We start from the raw sequence: 19130 nt of genomic DNA, 5'->3' as shown, positions 1-19130 counted from the left end.
ACGTCGCTTCTCTTATCACAATGCTGCGCAGGAATTCTGGCGGAATTAAAGGGGGTGACTTTATTACGACTCGCCTACGTTAATGTGTAGGCATGCAAATGAGAGGCTGGCGTGGGGTTCGATAAACACCACCTTTGAGTTCAGGCTGAAATAAGGAATGCAGTGGGGGGGGGAGTAACAAATACTTCATGTACGATTGTAAATTGGATTTTTCAGGTATCTGTATGTCACTCGACTATTCATTTTCTGATTAAATGTTAATCAGATAGCTGTACTTTCTCATCCGTAGTTTAGCCTCGTTACTATTTCCAACTTCTGCGGATGCCGACGCAACATATTCAAGATGCTCATACAGAAATAAGAACTTTTACTTTGACTTAAGTACAGACTTTGAGTACTTTCGCCACCTCGGAAGGAACGCGAGGGAATTTTCCCGCCAGCCGACAACGCAGATGAACCCGCTCGCGGTCGATCCTGTCCGTTTTTGCGGCGGAATGCCGCCGTCTCGCCTGCGTGTTTTCCCTGAGAGCTGTCGGTGAGCATTCACGGTGGCGTGCCAATATCTTCCCAGAGTTGCCGGAGATTTATAGCTTGTCAACTTTTCGTGGTGGGCTGCGCAAGAGACAGGGCAAACAAATGTTTAGACGGCGGCGGGAGGCACATGGTTTGCCCGGGGAGGTGTTTACAAGACTCCCAACGTGGTCAGCAGTTTGTGGTTTTAGAAGCAAATGGACACTCTATTTCCTATTTGGTGATGAAAAAAAAAACGTGAACTCGCACAAACTCGACAACCGTGCTGTCTCCCTTTTAGACGCTGTTGGGGCATTCTTCAAACATGGTGATCTGATGAGACTCTGGTAAACTCAGAACCACCCTCAGCCCTAATGTGGGAATTGCGAAATTAACCCTTTTATACGCATTTTTTTGAGTCTATATTAGGGCCAGATGATTTTGAAGAATAATCGTGATGTTTTTTTTTACCAGCAGTATTGCGATTGCAATTTAATGTGATTATTAAATTCCCCTATTTTTCCATAAACACAACTAATAAATTAATCTGTATTGAAATAAATAATCTGATTTATTATACATGATAAAAGTTTTCATTTTACAGTATAGGCTAATGTTAAACTAAATAAACTAACTAAACTATTTGTCTATCTCCATATCGTCTGCCATTTTATGCTTTGTTAACCACTTTAGAATCACGTGAGAGCAAATCTACATGCAGAAGGCTGTGTAAAATCCACGTGCATGAAGCCTATTTATAAAACGCTTCTTGGGACAATTTTTTTTTTTTCCGTTCTGTTAACACCCTTACACGTGGCATACGCCAGGCAGTCGGAAACTTGGCACGTTGAAAAGAAGACGATACCGTGTCCAGCTGTTTGGGTTTTTTTTTCACAGCAACATGGGTGACGGTAAAAACAATGGCGCCCGGAGAGCCAGCGGCAGGCTAACCGCCATCAAGCGGTTCAATAGCGCAGGGATACCCAAACGAAGGGAACAACCCTTACACTGTACATACACACATACAAGCAGGCACGCTGCCAGCTGTTGACTCAACTGCCGTGTGTACTCGCTGAACCCGCTTCACACCCCGCCTTTTAACACCCCGCTGCAATCGTAGCATGGTCAGATGTGTCACACTTTTCCCCGGTTTGTCTTGACAGGACTACTTCACCGACCTGATCACCAACGACAGCATCAACTTCTTCCGCATGTCCAAGAGGATGTATCCGCACCGTCCAGTGATGATGGTCATCAGCCACGCCGCCCCCCACGGCCCGGAAGACTCGGCACCGCAGTACGCTGAGTTTTTCCCCAACGCCTCCCAGCACATGTGAGTATTGTACCAGAAAATCCAAAAGCAATGTGTACTGTATGGGTAAATGGTTCTTTTTGTTTACTATTTTCTCTGGAACGTATTCCCAACAATTTTACGAAAAATTCACATATTTGAAGTTTCGGAAAGCACCCAAATATGTCACAAAATGGAAAATGTAATTGGTCCAAGAAAGTATGTTGAAGTCATGTTTCTCAACTGAAAGTCAATCTTTGTAGTTGGGGGAGGAGCTAAGTTTAGCCTGGGTTGTTAGTGGAAGTGGAAGATCTTAGTTGCATGGCCAGGTGTGGCACAATGCGGCCGAATGCAACTGAAGTGAACCATCGCACTAAAATCGGTGATTCTGTATGTCTTAGCTAGCTATTTATATATTATTATTATTAGCTAGCTCTTGAGCCATTCATCTTGCTAGCTAGCTATTGATAAATCTTTTCTGTTTGTCTGTCTGTGTCAATCTATGTAACTGTCTGTCTGTCTGTCTATCTTAGCAAACTAGCTGGCTACTCATCTTTCTCAGCTAGCTCGCTATTTATCGTTCTTGTCTGTCTGTGTGTCAGTTTGTCTAAGCCAGCTTTATATCTGTCTGTCCTTCTGTCTGTCTATTTCCTATCACTTAACATTAAAACAAAGTAACCATATATCGGCTCTCGTTATCACAGCAAATTCTCTTTTACTCAGAGAGGCCTCAAAATTGCTCTAACAGAATGTCTGGAATGTGTTTGCCTGTCCCTTATTTTCCAATGTTCCAATGTTTTAATATGAAACATGACTTTGGTCCCAGCAAAAAAAACAAAAAAAAAACAAACCAACTGTGAATAGGCGTTATTTCCCGAAAAAACAAAGCAAACAAAAAACCCCCACAAAGGATAGGTACCCCACAAAAGACTGCCAAACTGCAAATAGGTGGGGGGCTTGCTGTACCTCACTCAACCTGACAGCAATAACATGCTAACACTCGGGCCACACTCCTTTGGTTTCCTAGCGATGCCGGGTTGCCATGACACTTGTGGGAAGTCAAGCTCGGCGGCTCACATTGGCCTCCCGCCTCCCTTCGGGTCCCTGTAACGCGCTCCCAGGCTGCATCCGAAAAGTTTCTCCTGTCCGTTTCCCAGCGTCCCACTTTCACCCTCACCGTCACTTACCCCACTCGACATTCCCTCCCGCCTGCCTGTTTGCTCTACGGCTCTGTCGCTCCATTCAGGCCCGACATCCCTCCCCGCCCTCCCTCCCTCTGGTTTTCCAACTTTCTTTCTTAGTTTTCTGCCCTCCCCTCACATGGGACTTCCTGACCCTGTCCATATCAATCAGTGCTTTCTCTCGCTCCCCGCGCATCTCGGGGACCAGAGGAATGCATTGTGTGCCGCGGAGAACACCCTTTGTGACATTATTCATTTATTTTTAGCGCCACCCTGCCCACCCCCCTCCCCCACCTCACTCCCTGGATGACCAAAGGCGGATTGTGCGTGTGATGTTTTGGTGGCGGTTACACACCCGAAATGGATTTGCGCTTCCTTCTTTGGTTGGATACAGACGAGAGCTTAAATCAGGGCGCAGCAAAGCGGAGTCATGTCCAGGTTAAGAAAGTCACTGTCGCCGATAAAAGCTTTAGATTTTGAATTTATTTTGGACTATTTTCAAAATTTTTTGCACGATGATTACAAAAGCCAGAGTGGGTTTCTTGCGGTCTTTGCCATTTGCGAGTAAAATGCTGATGTTAATTAACCCTTTCAGGGACAGCAGTTACGATAGTGGACAGCTTATCATGTTATCAGGTTACAGGATGCATGAAAGGGTTAATAGATAAATTAAAAAAAAAACAACTTTTGGCCGAGAAGAAAAAGATCTGAATTTTAGGCAGAAATTTGACTGTTTTACATACCTTGTCCTTTAGTATTTATTTAGCTTTACAACAGGGAAAAACATGGCAAAAATTGCCTGTTATTTGCGGGGGCAGCAATGTTTGAATGTAATTTTTTTTTTGTCTCATGTCATCATGTGTAAAAAAAAAAAAAAAAAAAAAATCTGCCACCGACATGGAACCCACAAAATGCTGGTCATGAAAAATCAGGCACACATTTCGACTCGACTCAACTTTTTTGACAGAGGACTTGAAAACAACCACCGCTCCATCCAGCATCTTGTTTGTTTGTGTTTTGAGGGTTCGGGCAACAAGGTTGTCGTGAGAAGAGGCTCTGCCTGGCATTGGATGCCATGAAAGCAGCCGTCATTCCGAATGCATCAAGAGCCGAGGTGGCAGGCGTAGGTGGAGTCGCCTCGTAAATCATAAGCGCAAGTCTGTACTTTAGACGGCTACGCTTGTCGTTGGATGTGTTTTATTAATGCGATTAACATTCCTTTTGGTTTAACCACGGTGGATGTGGTTTTCCCAACAGTGTAAGGACATAGAGTTTAAGTGTTGCTCAAGGAAATGTCGGTAATCCCCCTCGCACCCCCCACTTTTTTGTTTTTTTTTTAAATTTGAGAGGATGTTCCTGTTGTAATCCGTCACGCATCTCAAGAAATGAGCCTCCGCGTTATCCAAGGGCATCGAGCGGCAGGTGTGACCTCCGTAGTCCTGATTCCAACCGTACCTTGGCGGCCGGAGACAGGTGCCTTTTTGTTCTGGGGGCTTATTAGAGCACCCGGTGGCGTGTGTGAAGAGTTCACGCTTGCTCACAGAAGCAACGCGGCCCTCGTAACGGCTCTTCATTAAACCATCCGTGAGTGGAATGTGGGCCGCTTGATTTCAAAGGAAAATAGAGAACGCTCTTCGTGCAGCAGCATAAACGGGAACGTTTAGTTCTTGGTACTTTCGTTCTTGGAACAAAAGGTTTCTCTCGTCTGATGTTGACTACAATTGCAGTGTAGGTGGCGCTAGAAACATGGAGGGTTGTTTTCGTTACATGTCTAAAAGTGCTCTGTAAATAACCTTTTGTCTTTGAGAGAGGCATTTTTGCAACATCGGCTTCATTTTCTGCAAAAATCTTTGACTTTGGCCAAAAATTGAATTCGGCCGTTATTCAGATTCAGATTCAGAAAACTTTATTTATCCCCGTGGGGCAATTAGTTATGTTGTTAGTGTGCCGAGAAACGCGAATCACATACATGTATTCTTTATCTTATGCGTAGAATGGCTAATACGCATCTGAGACCGTCCCACTGTATGTCTGTGTCGTTGCCGCTGCCACCATGAGGAGCAGCACAATGTCCATTGCAGTGAAGCAAAAATTGTTGAAAGAAAAAAAAAATGAATTTCTTGACATTATATGTATGTCAAAACAACCACGCTAACGTTAGCTGTTGCTTTACTATTTCATTCCACAGTCGCCTCCCATTTTTTTCCCCCCTCCCTGGTGTAAAAAAGTCTTATTCCCGAGAGGAGACCCTCTTGTCTCCTCCATTGTTTGTCTCGCTCCACTCGATGCGTTCGGTGTGACATATTTTTGCCGTATGACAAACTCAACGTCCTCTTGGTAGCAACACAGACAGGTGAGACGCGTCTGTCAGCAGCCCTCATGTTCTCCCTCCCGATTGCTGTTCATGCACTCATTTTTTCACTCTGCCGTGCCTTATTGAGCCCTCTGGGGCCAGACGTTGATGCCAACCCCGTTTTAGGGGAATTTTTTTTTTTTTGCCAGCGCGTGCCAGCCCTCAAAACGAGCCAAGAGCTCGGCGGCGTAGCGAGGGGAGAGTCTGGTCTCTGTGCGAGAGGCCGGCCGCTTGGCACAGCACTATCAAGACGTTTTGCCCGGGCAAACACAGGCGCTATTGACGCCTGTCAAGCGCGACGGACGAGTGCGGCACCTGTTAGCGAGCCGCCACAGACGGCCTCTAACAGGCTCGCACGCAAACGCCGCACAAAAGGGATCTTTCACAATATGCGCATGGATTTTATAGCTTCGGCGGCTTAGGCATGTTAGATTTTGCAATCGTGAGCAGCAATCCCCCCCCCCCCGCCCGCGCGTTTTACAGATTCATCTGTTTGCGTTTAAAACATTTTTTTTTAAATTCCCATTCAAATTGATCGTGTTTTGAAGTCATAGTTTATATTATTAACTCATTCACTCCCAATGACGTTTTTTAACGTCTTTTCAGACTTGGTCTCCAATTGGCTGGTCCTGAATGAGTTTTAATATCGGCAATTCTAAACTTTTTTTTTTTTTTTTTTTAAAAGGAGACGTTAATTGTTGAGGATTTCTCACTGTTTCCAACACTCACTTTCCTGGTTTCCCCACCAGCACGCCCAGTTACAACTATGCCCCCAACATGGACAAGCACTGGATCATGCAGTACACGGGCCCCATGAAGCCCATCCACATGGAGTTCACCAATTTCCTCCACCGCAAGAGGCTGCAGACCCTCATGTCCGTAGATGACTCCGTGCAAAAGGTGCCGATGGTGGACCTAATGTCGCGTCCGTTGGGTGTCAAGCGCACCGTCTCATTCCTCGCCATCTCACGTTGCGGTGCAGGTTTACGAGATGCTGGAGGAGACGGGCGAGCTGGACAACACGTACGTCATATACACCGCCGACCACGGCTACCACATCGGTCAGTTCGGGCTGGTCAAAGGCAAGTCCATGCCGTACGACTTCGACATTCGCGTACCCTTCTTCCTCAGAGGGCCCAACGTGGAACCCGGCGCTGTGTAAGGGAGCCGCTCGAAAATTCTTTGTGATTTTAAATCTGCAGAAATTCACGTCATTTCTGTCGTACTTCAGAAATCCTCATCTGGTGCTCAATATCGACCTCGCGCCGACTGTCCTCCATATTGCCGGGCTGGACACGCCCCCTGACATGGACGGAAAGTCCATCCTTAAGCTACTGGAGCAGGAAAGGACCGGCAATAGGTTTGTTTGGCCAGAAAGAAAATCACATTTTGTCGCGACCGTATATGCAGATGCACAATTCAGAGCAGTGATCATCCAAGTGTGGCACGTGAGCACCCTCTAGTGGTTCGCAAAAGAATCACCACCCATCATCACAAGGGTTGCGGGCGTGCCGTAGCCCTAAATTTAGTCGTATTTGTATTTAATCTTTGAGAACTGTTTTATGCACCGAGAACTTCAGAACCGTGCGGCAGACGTAACCACGACCTCACCATGCCGCCACGAGTTGAAATTTTGTCACAAATGCCGCGCCGTGGCTGCTTTGCCTCAGCCGTTTGGACACTCGGTGAGAGACGTGCTTGAGGTCGCTCCGCTGCAATTTCCTGTGCAATTTATTTGTTTCTCGACAGCAGAAAGCCGCAGCAATTAAGGGAGGAATGGAAAATGGCTACCCTGCTTAGTTTACTTTGTGGTATTAGGGGAAAACAAACAGAGAAATAAAAGCGAGATGCTGTCTCTTTGGAGAAAAGGTTCTCGCACCGCTCGGTTTAGCGCGGGGGAAGAAAGTCAAGCCTGCCCCTCCCCCCCTCCCAAAAAAAAAAAGACGCCTTTAGTTGTCAAAGAAATGTGACTTTGTTCGTGTGATAAAATGTGAAAAAAAAAAAGATTTCTGCAAGGATGCCAGTGTCACAATCATATTAGATCACAGGTATCAAAGTCAAGGCCCGGGGGCCAGATCTGGCCCGCCACACCATTTTATGTGGCCCGCAAAAGCAAATCAAGCATCTCAAGTTGCTAAATTCTGAACCAAAATTTCAAATTGTCATATGCAATCCACAATAACAGTCATTATTCTTGACTTCTGATTTTAAAACTATTCATCAATTTGTTGTGCGCTGTAATTCAAAACGGCCCTCCAAGGCAAACCGTAACTACAATGTGGCCCGCGACAAAAATGAGTTTGACACCCCTGCATTAGAGCTTTTAATTGTGGGCACTTTTTCAATGATATAGTCTAATAAATGTGCTGCAATTCATTTTGGAAGGTCAAACGAACTCCCCAAGCTTTTTATGCTTGTAAGCGTCTTGCCTTGCATTCTGCATCTGATAGCGGGAACCCCCCTGACTTACTCTACGCCTCTTTGTTTTCCCAGATTCAAACCAAACCGGAAACCCAAAGTCTGGAGGGACACATTCCTTGTCGAGCGAGGGTAAAACGGAGCTTTTTCTTCCTCCCCACACACCCAACCCCCCCACCCCAACCCCTTCACCACATCCATATCATTCCAGACCGTATTATGTCTCCAAGCACTTCTGCGAACCCCCAAATGTGCTTTTCCAGGTGATGTGCTATCTGACAGACAGTTTCCTCAGGCGGTTTTAGAAGTCTCTGATGGTAACGATAATTTCGAGGAGATGCTCATATGTTAAAAATGGAGGCACCACTGAAATGGGTCGCATGCGGTGACAAATGCCCCACCGGTGGAAATTTGGAGAAAATCTGAAAATTTGATGCACACGGTACAGAATGGCTGCTTCAAACCCGCACGGTCGACTTCCTGTTCAATTCACTGGAGACTATTTCGTGCCTCCTGTTCCCATATAAACATGACACAAAGGTGATTTATTTGTTGGAATCTGAGAAGGCCTTTACATGACTACTGATAAGAAACCAAAACCTCAACTCAGTCAATCAATCAAGCTTTATTTACGTCGCACTTTTCATCCATGAAAAATGCAACTCAAAGTGCCGTGCGGTTAAAACATCAAATCGCACCTTTGATTCTGATTCTCACCGCACTTTTGGGACTTTTCTCGCAAACCCAACCACCACTTTGGACAACACACACAGGCGGCACGAAACAAATTTGATGGAAAAAAGACGGCGCGAGCTCAGATCTTCGTTCTCCTAATATCTTATCCATACTTTTTCCAAATTGCCTGCCTTGGCACTGGCTTTGTTTTTTTCCACTCATTTAGACCAGCAAAACATCTGCAAGCCGCGCACACGGGCTCGTGTGGCGGCAGCAGCAGCTCATGCCGTTCCCTGTACCCAACGTTTGTCACTTGATGGGACATGCGCAGAGAATAGACTTCATAATTTAGTTATCAGCGGCAAGACAGCTCTTGAATTAGGGGGTGCCAACCCTTTTGGCATCATGCCCCAAAGCGCACCAGACGGCCATCGCAAAGGACAGCGTTGGCCGGGTCTTAAAGGGGCAGGTTGTTCAGTTGCTCATTTGTTGCCGTCACTCTGTCTGTGGCTTGTGTGTGGGGCCCAGGTTGGCAAAGGGAGTCGAGTAAAAGGGGGGGGGGGGGTTGTTTAGTTGGCATGGGCCCGAGGGGAGCCTCAGCCAGGTCTTGTGGCGACGGCAGCGGTGGGGGATGATGCCAAGCTGAGGTCGAAGCTGAGTGGAGAAGCAGAGAAAGATATATTGGGAGGGGGCGGGGGTGGGGGTGTTTTTGTCAAATTAGCTCAACCTGGATGGCGTTGGTTTCACTGATGATGGTGTTTTCGCCGGTTACAGGAAGATCCTGAGGAAGAAGGACGACTCGGCCAGCACCCAGCACACCAACAGCCTGCCCAAGTACATGAAAGTGAAGGAGACGTGCCAGCAAGCTGAGTTCCAGACGCCGTGTGAGCAGCCGGGGCAGGTAGTTTCCCCTCTTTGTTCACATGTCTCAGTAGATTCTCGGTTTACGATTCAGGCCCGAAAAATGTGGATTTTTTTTTTTTGTTGTTGTTTTTTGTTTTGGGCCGATGCCTATTTTGATATTTGGCAGAATTTTCGGATCCGCTTAATCCTCACAAGGGTCGCGGGGGGTGCGGGAGCCTATCCCAGCCGTCCTCGGGCCGTCGGCGGGGGACACCCTGAACCGGTTGCCAGCCAATCGCAGGGCAAACACACACAGATGAACAACCATCCGCGCTCACACTCACACCTAGGGACAATTTCGAGTGTTCAATCAGCCTGCCGTGCACGTTTTTGGAATGTGGGAGGAAACCGGAGTACCCGGAGAAAAGCCACGCAGGCCCGGGGAGAACATGCAAACTCCACACAGGGAGGCCGGAGCTGGAATTGAACCCGGGAGCTCTGCACTGTGAGGTCGACACGCTAACCACTGGACTACCGGGCCGCCCAGAATAAAATTCTAATAACCGATTCATCAGACGACGAAAAGCAACATTTCTAATGATGTTTGTAATGACATGCTAACGGTTAGCATTGAATGATGAGCACACATTGTGTTTCAATGTTCACGTTCGATTTAATTGTTATTCTTCTCCCTTTTTATAAAGTACAACATTATTTTTACCTTTTTATTATTTTTCTTTATTTCAAAAGTTTAGCTTTGTTGCGGCTTTTCCGCATTTGCGTGAGGCCGGTGCAATCAATCTTATCCCCACCGTGCCCCCCCTCCTCTTCCTCTTCCTGCTTGACTGCTCTCCTGAACCTCCGGCGTGAAGGTTCGGCATAAGGATAAAGTAAAACAGATTGTTTTCATCCCCGCCTCGTCCTTTCATTAGATCCCCAAATACGGGTCTTCCAAGAGCAAACCCGATCAACCTTTTGCGGTCTTGTGCTTTCGCCCTCGTTCCCACACAACAGATGTCTCTCTTCCTCTTGTAGGCTTTTTTTTTTTTTTTTAATTCCTCCACTGAACTGACTTCATCACGCTTGTAGAGAAAGAGAATGTGCGAGAGAAAGAGAGGGCGTCAGTGTGTAATTATACGCTGACGCACTTTGGCAAGGACCCGAACCGACCCACGAGTGTGATCGGTATGCGCAAACAAAACAAAACAAAACAAAACAAAAAAAAAACAGAGGCTCCTCTGGCAGATCCGATTCATTTTGTGTGGTCGGGATGTGTTACGAGTGCCGGCGGATGAGCTCATTTCTCCCGATGATTGCATCTTAGAAGTGGCACTGCGTGGAGGAGATCACGGGCAAGTGGAGGATCCAGAAGTGCAAGGGCGGCTCCAAGGATGGCCCCCGCAAGCGGGCCCGCAGCCTGAGGCCCCGCGGCGGCTACGACACCCACGAGAGGGGCTGCGACTGCACTGACGCACTCTACAAGGCCTCGAGGATGGAACGTCGCTCACACCGGCAGACTTCCCCTGGCCACCGTGAGTGCAAATAAGAAAATCATCCAGAAACCAAAAGTTTAAGCACAAGTTAAGAATAAATTTTGCAGGTGGGAAAAAAAAAAATACTACAACAAGTGTCCCAAAAGTTGCGCAGGATAAAACAAGATTGTTAACAGTTTGTTGATATTTTGCTAGGTTATCGTCCACGTTTCGTCCACACGCGGCCCACCAGGTCTCTCTCAGTGGAATTCGAGGGCCAGATCTACGATGTGGACCTGCAGGCGGCGGACGACCAGAGTGCCGTACGCCGCCGCGCCGTCACCAAGCGCCACCCCGCCCCCACAGACGACCTGGACTTCGACTCGGGCTCGTATGACGGCTCCGAGGAGATGCTGGCGGACGACACCAATACGGTTGGGTACCCCAAGTCCCTCAAGGTCACCCACAAGTGTTACATCCTGATGAACGACTCGGTCCACTGTGAGAGGGAAATCTACCAGTCGTCCAGAGCCTGGAAAGACCACAAGAGCTACGTGGACCAAGAGGTGCGTTGAGACCACACGCGCGATGCAATACATATTGTACAGACATGTCACTAAATGGCGATTGAAAAAAAAAAAATGTTGTCAGATTGAAGCACTTCAAGACAAAATCAAAAATCTGAGGGAAGTCCGAGGCCACTTGAAGAGGACGCGGCCAGACGAGTGTGACTGTGGGAAAAAAAGGTACCCAAAAAATCTTAAGCCGTACAAAAGTGCCTTGAGAGGTTCCTCCCTCACGAAAAAAAAAATGCAATGAAATAAAAATCTTTCTGGCCTTGGCAACTGGGGTGCAATTTAATACTGTACAGTCATATAGAAACAAACGAAGAAGAATAGTCCCTCAGTAGAATGCTGTCTTAGTAGTTATTCTTCATAGAGGACAAAGAATATATGCCCGAGTGTTGTTATATATATTCTTCAAATATCCATTGTTTCTAAAACCGCAACTATCAATGCTAACTGTTAGCGTGCCAACGGCGTTGGTTTGCGTCTGTAACCCAAATACGATCATGACGTCGTGTGTGTTTGTTCCACCAGTTTTTACAGCAAAGGGGACAGAAGCAAGGCGGAGAGAGTGAAGAACAGGAACAATCAACTGCATCCGTTTAAGTGAGTTTTTGGTTCACAAAAGGGCCTCCGAAGATCCGGTTTCAAAGAGGGGTTTGGAGTTTCAAAGTGGGGCTGGTGTTTCAAACTAGCGTCACTTTTCATCAATGACAATAGGAAGCCCCTTCATCGATGATCGGAGACGAACATGTCATAGAAAATGTCGATTGCCGGGGGTAGGTGGGCGTTGCTGTGAATGGCCCTCTCAGGTGCATGCTGCCCCTCTTGGTCCCACCCTCTGCATATCCCTGGTTAGAATTCCAAATTCGAAAAACACTAAACGCTACTTTGAGATCCGAACCCTAGTTTAAAATCCGACTTGCTCTGCGGTGGACCTTTGTTCCCACCCTCTGCACGCCCCTGTATTCAAGTGACTCATAAAGTTCGATTTGGCGGCCTCAAATCTGTAAACACCCTCAAGATATCAAATACCAATTTTCAAATTTTTATTACAAAAGCTATTAAAATTGAGCCCACATTTCCCACTCCTCGTGTGTCACATTTAATAATGTAGAGATCTTAAATTTGATCCGTCTTTAAAAACTCTCCAATTTCTCACACACCAAACGCAGTCAGCTCCAAGCAAAAAAATGACAAGCGACGAGAGAAGGAAAACGTAATGAAATCAGGAAAAATAATAACAATGTCATGTTGGACAGTAATAAATTTACAGACAAGCCTATCATCCAGACCCTTGTTTTGTTTTTTTAGTTTTATAAGAAGTCAAAATGACAAAGCAAATTACAGGGCTTTTTTTTTTTTCTTCCTTCGTCTGGAACTGATCAGGTTGCATGCAAAGACGTGATGATTCACACAAAACGTTGCAACAGAGACATTGGAAATGGATTACGGCAACACGAAGCAGCTGTTGTGTAGTCGCTGGGCTGGAATGAGAACGGACGACAACCAAACGTGGAAAAAGTTCTTGCTAAATCGAAATACAGATACTTGAGTCAAAAAAAATACTCTAGTAGGTAAACTGATTTAACTCTGCTTAAATCAAAGTAAAAAATGTACTAATTACAAGTTGTGCATTCCAATCGCTAACACCTAATCATGGAAAAGCACCGTAATGTGTTGACGATTAGCGCTGATAGTTGGCATCTCGTAATCCTTAACCGTTAATTGTTTTTACATTTTTAATCCGCCAGTCATCCTATTTCAAGGCTGACAAGTCGTCACTGTGCAATTTGGTGACCTGATGTGTCTAACGCTAAACATGGACCAGAGGAAGCAAAGCAGCGCATTGTCTCGGGAGTTTTGACCGAAAATTACAGAGAAACGTGCTAAAGCTTATTTTAGTGAAACATGCACCAAAAAAAAAATCTTTTTAAGCAGCATAGCAAAGGATTCATTCAACAACTTCCTAACACTGACAACAAACAGTGTATTTTCATCCCGTTGACGGTGACGCAAACTTTTTTTTTTTTTTTTTTTTTTTTTTTATGAACTCAGGGAGTCGGCACACGAGTTGGACGGCAAGGCGCAGCTGTACAACGAGATCCGCCGCCGCAAAAAGGAACGCAAGGAGAAGAAGCGTCTGAGGAAGGGCGACGACTGCAGCCTGCCGGGCCTCACCTGCTTCACCCACAACAATGACCACTGGCAGACCGCCCCCTTCTGGTCACGTATGTCTACTACACACAAGACTCATTTCCGCCTTGCACCTTTGCTACTCGTACGACGATTTATTGTCATGTGATCGTTTCTCGCCCTGCGCAATTGAAATCATCTTTTGGTTTCTTTTTGCAGTGGGCGGCTTCTGCGCTTGCACCAGCTCCAACAACAACACCTACTGGTGCCTGAGGACCATCAATGAGACGCACAACACACTCTTCTGCGAGTTCTCCACCGGCTTCCTGGAGTATTTTGACCTCAACAGCGATCCCTACCAGGTGGGACACCAATCGGTCGAGCACATAATTATCAACACCCTCCTTCTCATATACAGAATCTTGCAATTTTTGTATTATGTATATGTGTGTGTGTATTATGGGGGTGGTGTGGACCCCCAGCTAGCAAAATAACAACGAATCAACCACGCGCGTGTTATTTCCAGCTGACCAACGGCGTGTATGAGGTGGATCGCGACATCTTGAATTCCCTTCACGGCCAGCTGATGGAAATGAGGAGCTGCCAAGGTTTCAAGCAGTGCAACCCCAGACCCAAAGGCTCGGACGCGGGTACGCCAGCACTCACGCTCGCTCGCGGTCGCTATGACGACACTGACTCAAAAACGTTCTCCCCGCGTCAAAAGGTTGAGTTTCAAAAAAAAAAAAGGGCGACGCACATCTCGGCATGCCGCACGATTGTACTTGGAATGATGATCGATGGCGACGTGGATGCGTGTTCTGATGTTTGATTTTGCGCGCACACACACACACACACACACACACACACACACACACACACACACTAGACCTTCTTCCTCCTCTGAGTTCTACATGTGCCTGACTCTTCTTTTTAAACCACTGAAATGGTGTCAAAACAGAAGTGAGTTCATGCCTCACTGTCTTATTTCCACCTCGAGCCTGGATTTTTCTGCAAAAGAGTCATAAAGAACAACCAGCCGACTGACAAAACTAGCATTGATGGTCGCGGGTATCGTGACCCTTTAAGGAATGGGTATGTGAACAGAAACAACTGTGTAAAACATGCAGAAAGATAAAAAAATAATACTCACATGCGGAGTTTTTGATCCTCTGCAAAGAACGAACAGAATTCCGGCATGCTTGTGTTCTACTGCCCCCTGGTGGCAACAGCGCCGACTTCCCTTCCTTCATTTTCCGCATGATCATCTCTCGTTTCTGTGTGAATGAATCTCTTTCCCGTCGGCGTCCTCTTTGAATCGGATGATTAACAATGGATTGCTTTTATGTTCCTGATCAGGAGGTAAAGATGGAGGCACCTATGAGCCACACAGGTATCCAAACATTTTTCTCTCTTCTGTGGCTTTTTTTTTTTTTTTTTTTTTTTAATTTTAATTTTTTGCCTCTTCTCTGGTTCCGTTAACACCTGCATGGGCCTCTCCTTCGCACTAATCCACCCATGATGTTTGCCAGCGTGCATGGGGGAAGGCGCTAATGTTTGACGTGATCCGGACGCAATTTTTTTCTTGCCTGTCGAGGCAGCTTCGTTCGTCCTGTCGGGTTGCCGTCGTTTTCTTTTCAGAGCCGCGAGCACTCTCGACTTCTTTCCGGGAGCGCATGATCACGGTCTGTGTCGGCCATTTTAGTGCACGTCCATTACATGGCATGCATGATATCATACCATCATCCTCCACACTTCCAGGGGATAGTTTGACATATGGATTTTTAAAAAATACTTGAACACAGTACCTAAGTATTGGACCTCACAGTCTCTGCTTGGCTGCAGCGCTCCTGTTGTTGAGGATTTGAGGACACGCGACTTGAACTGACAAAAGTTAACACACATGCTAATGTTATCTTACCCTGGAAATGGTAAAACTTTTGCTTATCCTGGATACTGTAAGCATCGGGCTCCGTAGTCTCCACTTGGCTGCAGCACTCCGTTTTTTTTTTTCTCAGTTGCTAATTGGGTGAATTTCATTGGAAATTTGGCGGATACATGGCTAGAAATGACAAAAATAAGCACATGCTGTTAACTTGCTGCAAAAATCATACTCCGCAATCTCATCTTGGCTGCATCACTCCATTTTCAAGCTGTACATAGTTAACTCTCGGACAAAGTCTGCATAGTCGCTCATTGATCGCGTGTCATTATTGTGTGGTTAAATGAGACAGGGGTCACCACACATGCTAATGTACTCCGCAGTCTCCACTTGGCTGCATCGTTCCTTTTTCTCCATGTTGCTCATTAGAGCAGTCTAGCATCATTCTAACATTTGAGGATACTTGGCTAGAAATGTCAAAACAAACAAACAAGCATGCTAATGTTAACTTGCCCTGGATGTCAAAATATTTGACTCCGCAGTCTCTGTTTGGCTGCAGCGCTCTGTTCTTGCTGCTCACACACTCCTCTCAGGTGAAATCAGTGCGGTCACTCATGGATTAAGTGTCATAGAACATTTGACAATACATGGCTGGAAATGACCAAGAAACGCACGTGATAACATTAGCCAAAGTGAAGCAGTGTTAGACTCCGCAGTCTCCACTTGGCTGTAGTACCCCATTTTCTCTTGCTTGCTAATTGGTTGAGTGTCATTGTAGGATTTGCGAATGAAATGAGGATACGTGGCAAAAAAAATAAATGGACATGCTAACATTAGATTAGCTTGCGTGAAGTAGTGTTAGACTCCGCAGTCTCCACTTGGCTGCGGTGTCATTGGTCGAGCAGCTTCAACCGTGGAATGCAGGAGAACACAAATAAAATGTCAAACTATTCCTTTGATGTCCACCATCATCGTAATCATAGCATCGCCATCGTCATGTCATCCATAGCGTGAATTTCTGTTTGACACATGTTTGTCGCTTACCAGGCGACAGCAACACCGAAAGCGCTCAAAGAGGAGACCAATCCTTTCTTTCCTGTGAGTCGACCAGTCCTGTCTCACAACACAAACAAAACCAAAAGTCATTATTATGAGCGCATTTATTTTTCCAGGAAGCTTCAATTGGACGTTTTTGCTTTCTGTCTTGCATACTGCTGCTTTATTTGCTTTTTATACATTTTCTTTTTTTTTTCTCTGTTGGTTTTAATTCCAGGTTGCCGTCCGTGCATTTTTTTTCCACTTTTCATGTGTGGCTTTGTTTTTGCGGTGGATTATCGCTTGAACGTTTCCTCTACGCTCCGTGGCGGCAGCGCCGGTGGCATGCGTTTGCACTCTTTAACCGAATGCATGACGCTGGAGCTTTGTCCAAAACAAAAAAACATTCCGGTTCTGTTCCGTAGGCCCTCAAATGTGCTCTGGTTTCTCCTTCAGTGCACTCTGGGATGGACGACAGGGTTAAACTGCCAAACCTGACGGACGAGGACGTCAATTGGCAGGGACTGGAGGATCTGTACAGCATCAACGAAAGCCTTTATGACTGGAGGCCCGACTACAGCCCGGGACCGGATGACTGGGCCAATTTCCGCAAAGATGTGGACCGCGTCTTTGCATTGTCGCCCATTTTCAACCAATCCCGCCTGACGCTGGTGATCGACGACTCTGCCCCGGATGAGCTGGGCTCTGGGGGCGGAGCCTTTGAAGCTGGCAGCGGAGTAGAGGCTGGGGATGTCTGGCCGGGGGGCGCCTGGTCTAGGGGCGACCTTCCCGGGGTCTTCATACCCAGCCTCACGACAACACCTTTATCCGCGCCCTCACTACAGAAGGAACCAGATTACGTTGTCAACGACCTTCCCGAGAGGAGCACAGTCCATCCCCGGGGTGCCTTTCTTGTGGGCGTCCTTTCCGAGGTCATCTTACCCACCTCCAGCCTCTTGCCAACACCTTCAACCGAGCCTTCACCGCAGAGAAAACCGGATCCTGTTGTCAATGACCTGTCCAAGAGGCAAACAGACCGACCCCGGCAACCAGAGCTGCAACCCCAGGTCGTCCCTCCAGGGGGCGCCCTTGCCAGGGGCATCTTTCCCATCCCCAGCCAAATGCCAACACCTCCACCGCCGAAGAAACAAGATCCCGTTGTCAATGACCTTAATGGGAAGCAGAGAGTCTCACTCCAGATGCCAGGGGGGCAACACCAAGGCGTCCCTCCTGGGGACGTCTTGCCTAGCCAAAGCCGAAAGCCATCACCCTCAAACACTCCTACATTGAATAAGAAACTGGATGCTCTTGCCAACGACCTTATTGAAAAGCAAACAGAATGGTTCCAGGTGCCAGGGGGGCAACCCCATGGTGTCTTTCCAGGAAAGGATGTCTTGCCTCGCCCCGGCCTCGTGCCAGTTCCATCATCCAAACCCACAAAGCAGGAGAACCCGTATCCCACAGTCAACGACCTTCCTGAGAGGCGGATAGACTGGCCCCAGGTGCCAGGAGGGCAATCCCAGCAGCCAACACCTTCATTTGAGTTTACACTGAAACCAGATCCCGTTGCCAACGAAAATCCTGAGAGGCAGATAGACGGGCTCCGGGGTGTCTTCCCAGCGGGAGTCCCCAACCTCACGCCAACACCCTCGTCTGCTCCTACACTGGAGAAGAAACCAGAACCTGTTGTCGAAGACCTCCCAAAGAGGCCTCGGGTTCCAGTTCGTCAGTTGGAGGAGCTGGAGGGGGACACGGTCAGCGGCGAGGGCCCAATCGAGCTGGACACGCGGCACGACACCATGCTGCTGGCTCGCAGCGCCCCGGAGCCCCACCCGACCCACGTGGAGGGCGCTGCCCCCTTCCCCGACCCCAATAACGATTATGACTTGGGGGATATTTTCCAGGACCAAGGCTTCCTCCCTCTGCGGCCCAACGTGAGGCCCGGCACCACCGAGAGCCACCCCGACCGGCGTACATCGCCGAGTCGGAGCGCCGTGGCGCCGCTCCTCCCGTTGGTCTTCGAGGGCAGCGGCTCTCTGCCTCGACCAAGCGATCCACAACTCTGACAAGACACGTGACTGACACGTCAGTCATTCAGACTTATATAATGACTTTCAAAGTTATTTTTTTATGTTATTATTAAATGTATTATTATTAGCTGACAATGTTATGATTTCTTTTTTTAAAAAAAAGTATATATATATATTTCAAGAGCAGCCTTAATGCAGCTATGTTTTGGGATTGAAATGGAAGAATTCCATGCATTTTGTTTTTAAGGAGTGTGAGTGCGCGGAAAGAAAACAACACACCCCCAATGCACTTTGGAGCATTTTTATTATTATTGTTTCCCGCTTTTGAAATATGTTGAGTGCATACGGTAATGAGAGATTATTTTGGGGGGGTTGTTTGTTTGTTTTCCACTGGTTTAGCTCACAAAATGTTGAATTATTTACTTTGTCAGCATATTCAAACACTTGAAATTGTGTGTATGTGTGTGTGCGCGTGTGTATGGAAGGTTCATCGTCCCATTTGTCATAAATAAAACCAATATGGTCGCCATAACACCTGATTGGGTTATGAGACACTCCAGAATTTTATTGATCATTGCAAAGTCGTCACCATAACACTATTTATATTACTTTGTTCCAGCGACAATATATAAGCTAATTTCAATCATGTTCATTTTTGCACATTGGTTTGTATTGAATTTTAAGGCAGAGTGCTCCTATATGATTGTGTGTGTGTGTGTGTGGGGGGGGGGGGGGGGGGGG

General features: G+C 46.9%; 1 protein-coding gene and 1 long non-coding RNA gene across 8 annotated transcripts in view; one reads left to right on the top strand and one right to left on the bottom strand.

Moving 5' to 3' along the window:
- sulf1 (sulfatase 1) overlaps positions 1-18540 on the top strand; it is a 60113-nt gene extending 41573 nt beyond the window's left edge. For 5 of the 7 annotated variants that reach the window (XM_019866279.1, XM_019866277.1, XM_019866276.1 and 2 more), the window contains 14 exons: positions 1674-1843; positions 6085-6235; positions 6318-6493; positions 6567-6695; positions 7829-7885; positions 9203-9329; positions 10596-10803; positions 10960-11309; positions 11395-11489; positions 11844-11915; positions 13368-13540; positions 13665-13807; positions 13972-14095; positions 16816-18540. In XM_019866279.1, the coding sequence (XP_019721838.1) occupies positions 1674-1843; positions 6085-6235; positions 6318-6493; positions 6567-6695; positions 7829-7885; positions 9203-9329; positions 10596-10803; positions 10960-11309; positions 11395-11489; positions 11844-11915; positions 13368-13540; positions 13665-13807; positions 13972-14095; positions 16816-18425 (3585 nt within the window). In that variant the 3' untranslated portion in view covers positions 18426-18540. Of the gene's footprint in view, positions 1-1673; positions 1844-6084; positions 6236-6317; positions 6494-6566; positions 6696-7828; positions 7886-9202; positions 9330-10595; positions 10804-10959; positions 11310-11394; positions 11490-11843; positions 11916-13367; positions 13541-13664; positions 13808-13971; positions 14096-14801; positions 14836-16371; positions 16423-16815 lie in introns of all 7 variants that reach the window. The other 2 variants (XM_019866281.1, XM_019866282.1) reach the window with 2 other exon arrangements.
- On the bottom strand, positions 15232-16364 carry LOC109513688 (uncharacterized). Its single transcript, XR_002167846.1, has 2 exons — positions 16203-16364; positions 15232-16078 (listed from the first exon to the last, which is right to left on the bottom strand). It is a non-coding gene; the product is annotated as an uncharacterized LOC109513688 (long non-coding RNA).
- Positions 18541-19130: the final 590 nt, after the last annotated feature.

Source organism: Hippocampus comes, unplaced genomic scaffold, assembly GCF_001891065.2.
Source record: "Hippocampus comes isolate QL1 unplaced genomic scaffold, H_comes_QL1_v1.1 scaffold3, whole genome shotgun sequence".
In the NCBI taxonomy this organism is placed as follows: Eukaryota; Metazoa; Chordata; class Actinopteri; order Syngnathiformes; family Syngnathidae; genus Hippocampus; species Hippocampus comes.
This window is presented reverse-complemented; position numbering and strand designations above follow the sequence as displayed.